Source organism: Amblyomma mixtum, chromosome 8 (genome assembly GCF_055824585.1).
Source record: "Amblyomma mixtum isolate Tamu chromosome 8, ASM5582458v1, whole genome shotgun sequence".
NCBI lineage: Eukaryota > Metazoa > Arthropoda > Arachnida > Ixodida > Ixodidae > Amblyomma > Amblyomma mixtum.
In genome coordinates this window covers 148,011,521-148,024,394 of record NC_143019.1, presented here as the reverse complement: position 1 = coordinate 148,024,394, position 12,874 = coordinate 148,011,521, and the positions used below count along the sequence as shown (strand labels likewise).

The 12,874-nt window shown below is 46.0% G+C and overlaps 1 protein-coding gene across 7 annotated transcripts in view; it reads left to right on the top strand.

Annotated features, from left to right (window-relative positions):
- Git (ARF GTPase-activating protein GIT1) overlaps window positions 1-12,874 on the top strand; it is a 240,005-nt gene that overhangs the window by 50,489 nt on the left and 176,642 nt on the right. For all 7 annotated transcript variants that reach the window (XR_016284798.1, XM_089555369.1, XM_089555368.1 and 4 more), the window contains one exon: window positions 10,230-10,324. Coding sequence is in view for 6 of the 7 variants with exons in the window: in XM_089555369.1 (XP_089411495.1) it covers window positions 10,230-10,324 (95 nt within the window). In the remaining variant the exon portion in view is untranslated. The remainder of the gene's footprint in view (window positions 1-10,229; window positions 10,325-12,874) is intronic.

Below are 12,874 nucleotides of genomic sequence, written 5' to 3'. Positions count from 1 at the left end.
CAAGTGGGGAATCGAGGGAAAGGCTCTGCTGCACTAGTACTTAAAACCTTGTTTTGGGGGGCTTGCATAGAAGAAAACAAGAAGCAGTGCCCTACTCTTTGAGCGTCCCGTGCTTCGAATCCCTTGCTTCAGAGTGAAATGCTGCATGAAAAACGCCTGAAGAAATAGCTCACATTAACAGGTGAGCAGCTTAGGGATTTCATTACTTGTACTGAAGGAGCGTTGACTCACAATGGCGAAAATGAACACGGAAACTAACCAGTAAGTATGCCGGACAAGACTTGGGAGAAAGAACATTAAACCACAGGTAAAAAATACAGGAGGTAAAGCTTCCATTACTTCAATGGAAAAGAAGCATAGTCTTGTAATTGTATCGATACTGGAAAAGGCAGATTAGGAAGCAATATTTCTATGTTAACTCAAGAAGCAGTGCCCTACTCTTTGAGTGTCCTGTGCTTCTAAGGTATTTCAATACTTGTACTGAAGGAGCGTTGACTCACTAGGCGGAAATGAACATGGAAACTAACCAGTAAGTATGCCGGACAAGACGAGGGAGAAAAGGCATTAAACCACAGGTGACAAAATTCTGGAGGTAAAAATTCCACTACTTCAATGGCGACAAGCATAGTCTTGGAACTGTATCGGTACTGGAAAAGGCAGATCAGGAAGGAATTGTTCCATGTTACCTCAAGAAGCAGTCAAGTGAAGCAGCGCTACGGCACAGGGCCAAAGGGAAGAAAGGGACGAACACCGCGCTGAAGTGGCAACAAATGTTTATTCCGGATGCTAACACCGTATATATACACTTTTGAACCTTAGAAAAAACAAAAGAAACAGAGAAGAGCGGAAAGTATCAAACCCAGTCACTATGCGTATGCAGCTGTATCGCGTGTACATCGATCATTTGAAATCAGAAAGTTATGCTCTTTCAACGAGATGGCAACGGAAGGAGTGCTGATACAATTCGCACCCAGCTTCATGATCTCAGATGCCTCGATAATCTCTCGTGTAAGCTTATCCTTGTGTTTTGCAACTACTTGGCTCTTTTTGTATACTGGGTAACATGAACACTCATGACAGTGAATACCTATGTGGCGGGCCGCGTTCTTAACATTTTTTCCATGCTCCCTAAGTCTTTCGTTTAGACACCGGCCAGTTTGGCCGATGTATGAACCACTACACGTCAACGGGACTGAATACACCACGTTATCTTGGCATGGCACATACTTCATCCTGTGGTTTTTCTTGCGATTATGACCAGAATCCGATCTTGTATCCGGGCCATTTATACCCTCGCACACAAGCCACTCAGTCTCACAGGTGCCGAAAAAACATCTACTCCAGCCTTTTTGCCTATTCTCTTCAAATTGTGGGACACAACATGCAAATAAGGTATTACTGCCAGATTTCTTTGCTTGGAATGGGGGACAGCGTTGCCCTCCTTCAGCTTTTTCAAAATCCCTTCCGCTACTGATGCCAGAATGTGAAGGGGGTATTTTGTGTCTTTTAGACTATCAACCTGATTGGAGACACTAACATCAAGCTTGTGTGGGCAGGATTTTTTAATGGCATTTTGAAAGCATGACGCCACAATGCCTCTTTTCACGAGCTTCGAATGGGCTGAGCTATATGGAAGTAAGGGCTTTTTACCCCTAGGATCAAATGCCCAGCATACATGGAAATCGGTAAAATATAGGGTCAGATCAAGGAATTCAATGCGATCATTCACAGCCACTTCATGTGTAATTTCCAGCGGCGAAAGCACTTCCGAGAACATCGCGCACAGGTCATTCACTTCCGAAGCGAAGCTAGCCGGGTCACAATCTAGTAAAATAAGGTAATCATCTACATGTCGGAACACTCTTGCAACTGTAGAGCTCATGAGCGTATGTGCGAGTGCCCTGTCAAGCTTAGCAAGAAAGATATGTCACTTAGCAATGGAGCAATGCAATATCCTATGCAGATCCCATTCTTTTGAATAAAAAATGCCTCTCCCGTAACCGAGAGTAGAGTAAGCATGAAATGTTTACGGGCCTAACACAGGCTCCATTGCTCGGCTCAAGCAGCTGTTACGGTGGCGGCATTGAAATCCAGGACGATGCAGAAGCGTACGCGGACACGACGAGACGCAGGCCTGACAAGAATGTATATGCAGCGTGTTCGAAACATTGCTCGGCTTAAGCAGCTGTGACGATGGCGGCATTGAAATCCAGGACGATGCAGAAGCGTACGCGGACACGACGAGACACAGGCCTGACAACAATGTATATGCAGCGTGTTCGAAACATTGCTCGGCTTAAGCAGCTGTGACGGTGGCGGCATTGAAATCCAGGACGATGCAGAAGCGTACGCGGACACGACGAGACGCAGGCCTGACAAGAATGTATATGCAGCGCGTTCAAAACATTTCTCGGCTTAAGCAGCTGTGACGGTGGCGGCATTGAAATCCAGGACGATGCAGAAGCATACGCGGACACGCCGAGACGCAGGCCTGACAAGAATGTATATGCAGCGCGTTCGAAACATTGCTCGGCTTAAGCAGCTGTGACGGTGGCGGCATTGAAATCCAGGACGATGCAGAAGCGTACGCGGACACGACGAGACGCAGGCCTGACAAGAATGTATATGCAGCGCGTTCGAAACATTGCTCGGCTTAAGCAGCTGTGACGATGGCGGCATTGAAATCCAGGACGATGCAGAAGCGTACGCGGACACGACGAGATGCAGGCCTGACAACAATGTATATGCAGCGTGTTCGAAACATTCCTCGGCTTAAGCAGCTGTGACGGTGGCGGCATTGAAATCCAGGACGATGCAGAAGCGTACGCGGACACGACGAGATGCAGGCCTGACAAGAATGTATATGCAGCGCGTTCAAAACATTGCTCGGCTTAAGCAGCTGTGACGGTGGCGGCATTGAAATCCAGGACGATGCAGAAGCGTACGCGGACACGACGAGACGCAGGCCTGACAAGAATGTATATGCAGCGCGTTCGAAACATTGCTCGGCTTAAGCAGCTGTGACGGTGGCGGCATTGAAATCCAGGACGATGCAGAAGCGTACGCGGACACGACGAGACGCAGGCCTGACAACAATGTATATGCAGCGCGTTCGAAACATTGCTCGGCTTAAGCAGCTGTGACGGTGGCGGCATTGAAATCCAGGATGATGCAGAAGCGTACGCGGACACGACGAGACGCAGGCCTGACAACAATGTATATGCAGCGCGTTCGAAACATTGCTCGGCTTAAGCAGCTGTGACGGTGGCGGCATTGAAATCCAGGACGATGCAGAAGAGTACGCGGACACGACAAGACGCAGGCAGTGCCCGGATGAGTGGAATTCACTGCCCGGATGAGTGGAATTCAGTGCCCGGATGATGGCTCTCGGTCTCGGCGTGACATCACCACACTGCCGACAGCGGGCGCTAAAAGCATTTCATGCTTAAAAAACTGAGAAGGGAGTGCGCACGCAGAGCGTCTTGTGATGTTATCACGGCGGGGGGGCGAACCAACTCACTCAGTTTTACTATTTTTTACTTTTTATGGCTAGGGTTCAAGGCTGTCGCCCTACGCTCCCTCTGCAGTTTTTTTTATTGTTGTTGTTCCTTCATGCGGGTTTGTAGGCATGTGTCAAAACAGAAGGCGCTGCGGAAAGCGTTGTGCAGACGATGCGACGCCAAGGCTACGCCCAACCTTCTCCCGTCAGTCAGAACGATGCACCAATGGAGAGTAGTGGGGCGGGGACGTTTTTGTTGAAGGAAAGAACGAGCGGGCTTTGATTTGAATTTTTGTAGCTTTTTGGGGCGCGCATGGCTCTAGTATTTTGCAGAGGTTATCTTCGATGCCCCATCTATGCAGTGGGCTTGTTTTTCAAAAATGTCCGGACCCTGGTCAGTGGCCCTTTAAGGGGGGAAGCTTTAAAAAAAAATTTTTGTTAATGAAGTCACAATAATCGAATCTTCAAATAGCAATATATTTGCATGCTGATTCTAAATATGTAATTTAATTTTAAGTAAAACAAGTTCTTGTGCACTTATGCAATATGTTATGTAACTTTTTGCCGAGAGCTTTCAATAAATTTTGCTGTAGGAAACTTGTTTGGACGCATGCCATTGGCTTGTCTTCACATCAAACTATGCAATAAGGGCAAAATTATTATCCTGCCTATCATAGAAGTTGATTTACAGGGTTTTCAATTTGCCACTTCACAAACGGGTAAAAACTGATGATTTCAAAATCCTATAACTCAGCTTCTATAACAGGCAGGATGATAACTTTACCCGTATTGCATAGCTTGATGTTAAGAGAAACCAATGGCAAGCACTCTAACAAGTTCTCCGCAGTATAATTTCTTTCAAACTCTCAGCAAAAGTTACCCAACAGATTGCATAAGTGCACAAGGACTCGTTGTACATAAAATCCACTTGTGTATTTGGAATGAGCACGCAAAAATGCATGTTCCCCAAAGATTTCATAGTTGTGACTTGATTAGTAAAAAATTATTTCCAAGACCCTCTTGCCCCCTTAATCTCATCCGCCCACCTAACTTTCTGCCGCCTCCCTGCTACGCTTGCCTTCTCTTGAAATCCACTCCTTAAGGACCAGCGGTTGTCTTGCCTTCGCATTACATGCCCTGGCCAAGCCCACTTCTTCCTCTTGGTTTCAACTAGGATGTCATTAACCCGCGTTTGTCCTCTCACCCACTCTGCCCTCATCCGATCTCTTAACGCTACACCTATCATTTTTCTTTCCATAGCTCGCTGCGTTGTTCTTAACTTAAGCTGAACCCTCTTTGTTAGCCTCCACGTTTCTGCCCCATAGGTGAGTACTGGTAAGATACAGCTGTTCTATACTCTTCTCTTGAGGGATATTGGTAAACTGCCATTCATGACCTGAGGGAACCTGCTGTATGCGCTCCACCCCATTCTTATTCTTCTAGTTATTTCCCTCTCATGATCCGGATCAGGGGTCACTAACCTGCCCTAAGTAGGTGCAGTCCCTTACTACTTCCAGCACCTGGCTACCAATTCCGAACTGCTGTTCCCAAGCTTGACAACTTGTGAACAACCGGAAAAAAAAAAAAGGTCAGCGATGGCGTAGAGGTGCAGCATCCACCTTGTGTGCAAGAGGAGACTGTGGTTTGAGTCCCAGTGCCATGGAATTCTCCGCCGGGATTAAAAAATAAAAATAAAAGACTCTGTGTGTCGATGGAATTGCATGACCAGGCCTTGAGTGCGGCCTGATCTCGGTGGCTAGAACTGACAGCGTACTTGCTCACCAGAGCAGGATTTGGCCACCCACTTGGCCGCAACCTTCTATGAACACACCAGTTAAGCACACTGACACAATCTGTGCCTCTTGTGCTGATTGCATTGAACCCTATGGTTCGGCTCACACGTGCCTTGGCAATCGGGGCTGAAGATGTGAACCCTCCGTCCACAGGGGCTGGTCCTGTTACTGCTGCATTCGGCTGCGGGGCACCAACGAGGCAGCATGCTCTCTCATCAACACACTGGCTGGCTTCACCAATGCAGGACACCTTCCTCACATGCTACAAAACGGGACTGGTGCTTTTTACTACTTGGCATTACTCGGCCAGCTTGTGTGTCCAGCTTGTGCTGTGTTTGCGGGTCTTTGTTTTCTGTCTGTCTGTGTATGCAACCTTCCTGCTTACAAAGCCTCGTGGTGTGTCCTCTTTCTGCCGTCCTGTTTCCTGCGCTAGTTGTTGTCATTATGGCACCCTTGTACTGTACTTGTGATTAAAAAGGATCCACGTGGGATTGATTATTGTCACCTTGACAGGGTTGCCCATCTTCACTCTAGTGATTGGCAGGCAACAAACGGGGGGCACCTGAATATCAGCTTAGAGCTCTTTCACACCTATGGTGGATTGCGCCATGCGAGTCCTTCATCGGGCCTTGGTCGTCCTGATTCAGATGCCCCCTGTCCCGAGGCTGTCAGCGGTCATGGCTCTGTGCATGTCCATCAGTCTCTACTGGCTGCGCCCTCTTCCCCACCATTGGTGAAGGCATTAAAGTGCACTCATTTTGCTTTCCTTCTCTTAGGTTCTGCTGCGGTCTTTTGCCCCCGTGTCGGTGCATGTCTATCTATCATCATCATTTTATTCCAACATCAACATTACAGAGGCTGAGGACTGTGAACAAAAAGCCTCTAACTGGGCATATTAGGCATATTACGTGCCTAATTCACTTATTGCAGATGGTGACAGGCAGATTAGGCATGCCTTTCCCAGTTCAACATGACGGCCAAAGGGCGGTTGCCAGCAAAACAAGGATGTCAGACGTGGCCCAAACAGTGGACCATGTAGGGAATGCACGGCCAGTTCTCTCCCTCACATGTGTCCTCAAGGATGATGGGACCTCCTGCTTTGCATTGTTGTCCTGATTCCTGTGGCATCACCTCTGTCTATGCCACCAGGTTGGTGCCAGACAGGATAGTGGACTTCTCCACATCTCGACTGTCTGCCAGCTCTACCTCCAGATGGTGTGCTACTCATAACCTACTGCAGCCGTTTCATTTCATTTTAATACCCTAAAGACCCACTGGGGGTATTACATAAGGGGTGGGTACAAACAGTCAATTGAACAAGTGTTATGTTGAAAAATGGTCGCCAACAGCTTCGGCGAATGTGGATGGGCATGAGATGTCATTGGGGAGGTTGTTCCAGTCTACAGAAACACGGTGAAAAAAAGAAGCGGCACAGGTAACAGTACGGGCACGTGGGCGAAACACTTGGAAAGGATGACGAATGTGGTGGGATATGCCGGCTGGCGGGGCAATGTAGGGAGCGCAGCGCAGCGAACTATGGAAAAATTTATGGTACAGGCAGAGGCTAGAAATATGACGACGAAGTGAAAGGGGCGCTAAACCGGATTCCGCTTTTAAAGATGTCACACTGATGTCGTACGAATAGGAGGAATGAATGAATCTGGCTGCTCTGTTTTGAAGTGACTCGAGCGCATTGATAAGGTAAACTTGATGAGGGTTCCTAACTGGCGATGCATAATCTGACTTTGACCTGACAAGAGATTTTGTATTCTAGTAATTTTACCTGTTGTGGGGCGTGGTGAAGATGACATCATAAAAATCCGAGAGTTTTATTAGCCAAGGAAATGATGTTAGTAACGTGTGTAGCCCGTGATAAGTTGTTACACAGCGTGACGCCTAAGTATTTGTATGATGAAACGGACTGCAGGTGAACGTTAGCAACTACATATGGGAAATCAAGCGAGTTACGGCAGCGGTGGAAGGACAAACGTTTACATTATGAGGGTTCAGTTCCATTAGCCAACGGTTGCACCATTCCTGTGTGTGGTTTAGGTCATCTTGAAGGGGTCGGAGGCGTTAGTAACTGTGAGATAAACAACGCAGTCGTCGGCAAACATGCGAATATTAGAGCACACATTGGTCGGTAAGTCATTAATATAAATTGGGAATTTCTATTCCCAATTTATATTAATGGGCGTAGTACAGAACCTTGAGGGACTCCTGATGTTACTGGTAACGGATTGGAATTTTGATTGTTAACAACGACAAACTGTGAGCGATTAGTCAGAAATTCTTCTATCCATTTTACTATGTCGGGGGGCAAGTTCAAACGGGAAAGTTTTAGGATTAAGCGTTTATGAGGTACCTTGTCGAATGCTTTTGCAATCCAGGAAAATGGCGTCGGTCTGTAGGTTAGAATCGAGATTAGCATGTAAATCATGAAGGAATAGGGCTAGCTGCGTTTCACAAGAAAGACCTTTCCGAAAACCGTGTTGAGACGAATGGAAAAAATTCTTCGCGTCGAGGAAGTTTATGATATGTATATAGATGACATGTTCCATTAGTTTGCAGGGTACGCTAGTAAGGGAAATGGGTCGGTAATTTAACGGCGAATCTTTGTTACCTAATTTGTAGACTGGAACGACCTTTCCAGTTTTCCAATTGTCCGGTAGTTGTCCTGTTGAGAGTGACTGGGTAAAAAGTAAGCATAAGAACTCGGCACAAATATCACTAGTGTTCTTTATAAGTTTCGAGTTAATATTGCGTACACCAGATGAAGATGACATCTTCATGTTTTTTAATTAAGGACTCAATACCCAGTGAGGAAAATGCGATTACCGGCATAGCATGCTCAAAGAGTAAATTAGATGTATGAAGTTATGTTTCGGTCTCATTAGTAAAGACGGATGAGAACGCTGCGTTGAGTAAAGTAGCGCACTCAGAGTCGGTCATAGCCGCGCCTGATTCATCTTTGAGGGTAATCGCAGGTTCATGATGAGGGTTAACAGCTTGCCAGAACTTCCTGGGGTTATCGCTGAGCATATTAGGAAGGTCTTAATGAAAAAAGTTGTGCTTGGCGTCGTGGATAGCAGTCTGATATGATTTTTCTGCAGCCCGGTACTTCGCCCATGCGCTTTGCGTTCCATGGGCTCTTGCTGAGCGGAACAGGTGCTTCTTTTTATTTTCCAACCTTTTAAGAGTTTTAGTAAACCATGGTTTGTGTGGATTAGCGTGGAAAGTTATTTGGGGAATGAATGCATGGACTAGGGCATCAAGTTTATTCTTAAATGCTAGCCAGTTCTCATGAATACTTCGTGAATGAAAACTTGAGTAAAAACTTTCTAAAAACGCTGTCAGTTCGGCATTCATTATATCATAATTGCCTTTGTTGTAAAGGCGGATGGTTTTATTGTATTTTGGGCGCCTAATTGCTTTAAGGTCGATGTTGACATGCATAGTTTTGTGATCACAAATCTCAGGGAGGTATGTAATGGGCTGAACGCTATCTGGGCAGTTAGTGAGCAATGGAGTGCATATTGCAACCGCGCAAAACGACGCAGGACGAAGAGAGGAAAGCACAGGACAAGACGCGGAACTTCAACTAAAGTTTACTACGGGAAAACCATATTTATACAGGAACCGTAATCACAGCTGATAAACAGCCGAAACCATCAAATAACACAAGTTCCGCGTCTTGTCCTGTGCTTTCCTCTCTTCGTCCTGCGTCGTTTTGCGCGGTTGCAATATGCACTCCATTGTCAACCACCAACTAGCCCGCCTTCACTTGTTACATGTTAGTAAGCAATAGGTCTAAAATGTTCGCACAGTTTTGTGTTACGCGCGTAGGTTTCGATATTACTTGAGTAAGGTTAAAATTGTAGCAGAAATCTAGAAATTCCTTTGCTTCGCCATTATTAGTTGTCGGTGCGGGCTGGTGCTGCCAATCGATATTAGGAAAATTAAAGTCGCCAAAGAGGAAGATGTGTGCGTTAGTGTGCTTCGTGATAAGTTTACTTACGGAATTATTAAGCTGACAGGAAAAATCACGAGAGTTACGTGGAGCCCTATAACAGACACCGAGTAAAATCGTGTGTGGTGCAGCGTGGCAGTGGAGCCATAAGATTTCCAGATCGGACGAGTCGTCAATTATCGACAATGATAACTGCTGGCTCACTGCTATCAGTACTCCCCCTGCTCGTGAGTCCTTGCGGTCTTTCCGAAAGACTTGGAAGTCTGGCAAGTCAGCCAGTACTTCGCTATCTGTGACGGCATCGTTCAACCAGGTTTCGGTTAGTATCAGTAGATTGCTGCTAGATGACAAGACAATATTGGAAATAAGTTCACGCTTGGAAAGGAAACTACGTATGTTGGTGAACACAGCGGACAGGGGAATGTTGTTGGGGCGGGTTTTCAGTTGTTTGCGACGAGATGATTGCTAATCTGATTGTGGTGTAGCAATTGTTATTTCTTTCACAGTTTGCGAGGTCTCATCAAAAACGTAGTGCCTGGGACCAATATGCAAGGTTTTGTAGCGTGGGGCAAATTTGTCGGAATGAGCTTTAGCAAAGGTGACTAGCAGCTTGCGGATGTTACTGTGGGAGAAGTTTCTTCTTGCTTTCTTTCCAAAGCTGCCGATGGCATTCTCCAGTGCTCTGCTCGGTGTCCGACCCCTGTGTGTTACTCCTTCTCACCCATGGGGGAGAGGAGCTGTTTCCTGGATGCCCTTCACTCGTGCTTGAGTGCTCTGTGTGTGCTGACGAGACATTGCATGGACAAGCTTCCTCCGACAGTGCATAGTGTCGGTTAGGCAACAGAAGCGAACTTTTTGTTTGCATACCTGAATGTCATTGGATGTCTCTGATTTCCCCTCCAGCCCATTGGTTGGACTCCCCCCCCCCCCCCCCCTTGCTGGTCCACTGAAGGAAAGTCTCTTCCAGGGAAGCTGGCCACACAGACCTGGAGGCCCGCCTCATTGAGAGCCAGTACGAGGTCACAGATCGGTTGGCCTACCACCTCAGCGGACGCAACCCAGGTCAGAGGATTGCTTCCAAATTGCTGTCCAATCATCATCAGCCTGAGTACGCCCACTGCAGGGCCAAGGCCTCTCCAGTTAACCCTGTCCTCCTTTGCCAGCTGCAGTATCATTGCAAACTTCTTAATCTCATCGGCCCACCTAACTTTCTGTTATCTTAACTTCGTATACATGCCCTGCCCAAGCCAATTTCATTCATTCATTTTTTTTACAGAAACCGGTACAGTGTACATCCTTGTACATATTTAATTTTCCTGTCTGGATAGCCGAGGCAAAAGGCGTATTCAAACATCTGACGAGGCCTCGGAACTGTTATTGCATACATTGTGTCAGGCAACCCTCTTCCTCTTGATTTCGACTAGGATGTCATTAATCCTCTCCCTCACCCACTCTGCCCGCTCATGATCCAGATCAGCAGCCACTACCTGCCCTAAGTCCTCAGCTTAAGCTGAATCCTTTGTGTCATTCCATGACTACAGCGCAGCAAACGGGACAAGAAGAAGGACACAACACAGCGCTGACTTACAACTGAAATCTCTGTTAGCTACCAGCCGGAATAAATACCTAACTGGAGGCTAAAAATGGAGAGGAATGGGCACAAGTCATGCAGCGGAAACACAAAATTCAAGAAAAAAACAAAAACAAAATAAAGCACATCCGTGTCAACATTCGCATTCGAGGTAGTGTTTTTCTTTTCCTGACAGCAATAGTGCGCTTATGCATTCTTCCGGGAGCCTTGCTATCCTGTGTGCTTCTATGATTTCTCTTGTCAGCGAATCGCGGTTCCTACCTATCACAACGCACTCATTGTACAATGGTACGCAGGCATCATTGTCATCTTCGTCATCAACATAATCACTTTTGCAGTTTGTGCAGTGTTTCGCTGCGTGGCCTACGATAGGCCCACGTGCGACATTACAATCATGCTCTTTTAATCTTTCGTTGATACATCGGCCGGTCTGGCTGATGTATTGCTCCCCACATGACAACGGCAGACGTTGTGTTTTTGGCACCTATCCGATTGTCCAGCCTGGTGAAGAAGGTAAATTCCGCCAACCCTGATTGCACAATGCCTGCATGGCTGCTGAGGTTTGTACTCAGTCGAATGCTCTCTCGTAACCTATGAAGGCTATATATTTATTTATTTATTTATTTATTTGAACATACTGCTAGCCTCACATTTGAGGCCGTCGCAGGAGTGGGACATCACATACACTAAAATAACACAGGTCAAGTAAGTGTAACACAAAAGCGATCGTAGTTCAACAAGGCAATATGCAATATACAAAAGGTAAAAGAAAGTAGCAAAACAGGAGCAAGTAGCATATTTGAGGACTTCGGCACGGTAAAGAAAAAAAAAACTAAACAAGAAAAAAAAACACTAACAAAAATGCAGACAAGTTTTTAGGGAGCACGAATTGAAACAATAGCTGCTGAAGAATGACACTGTCATGAGAAACGAGCAATAAGGTTAAAAAATAATAATAAGCGAGAGTCAGATAAGAAAGTTGGGATGTCATCGTCAGCAAGGGAAAAAAAAAGAGTGCAAGAGTACAGCGCACCAGCATCGTAGTCGTTATTGCAAAACAAAGCGTGATATGTTGGCGATGAAATCTTTGAGTGATGCGCAGTTGACAGCATCGCAAGGCAGACTATTCCACTCACGGATTGCTTGTGGGAAGAAAGAGTACCTGAATATATCGTTGTGAAATCTGTACTCGGTTAAGTGCTTTTGGTGTTTTGTTCTGGTAATGCGCGTGTTTGACTTTATTAAGTACTTACTCGTATCGATTTTCATACCGCCATTAAGCAGAAGGAAAAGAAACTTGAGGCGCAGTAGTCTGGCTCGGTTATGTATAGTGGGAAGGTCGGCTTGTCTTAAGAGCTGTGTAGGGGAGTCATGACGGCGATATTTGTTAAAAATAAATCTGACCGCTTTTCGTTGTATGCGCTCTAATCTTTCTATGTATTGTTTGTGGAAGGGGAGCCAACATATTATTCCATAGTCCATTATAGAGCGAACAAGTGAAGTGTATGCTAAGAGCTTAGTGTCGACTGATGCGGATTTAAGCGGGCGTTTAATCGAGTAGAGAGCTGCCAGTGCTTTATTAGTAATATAGGCTATCTGCTTGTTCCATTTAAGATCCGAGGAAATTATTACTCCTAAATATTTATATTCTTCTACCTTCCTTAACATCTGTCCTTGTAGAAAATAAGGGAAATTTATTGCCGCTCTCTTATTTGTTACTGTCCTGCAAACCGTTTTTTCTACATTAATCGTCATCTGCCACGTTTCACACCATTGTGCTATGCTTTCAAGGGCACTATTTAGAATTGCTTGGTCTGCATGGCAGGTTATTTCTTTGTAAATGATGCAGTCGTCTGCAAACATTCTGACTGTTATGTTAGTGCTATTATGCAGGTCATTGATAAAAAGAAGAAAGAGGACAGGGGCCAGAACGGAGCCTTGTGGCACGCCAGACATCACATCGCCGCATTCTGAAGAGTGCCCTTTAAAATGTACCTACCTGTGAAAGGCTACCTGTTAGG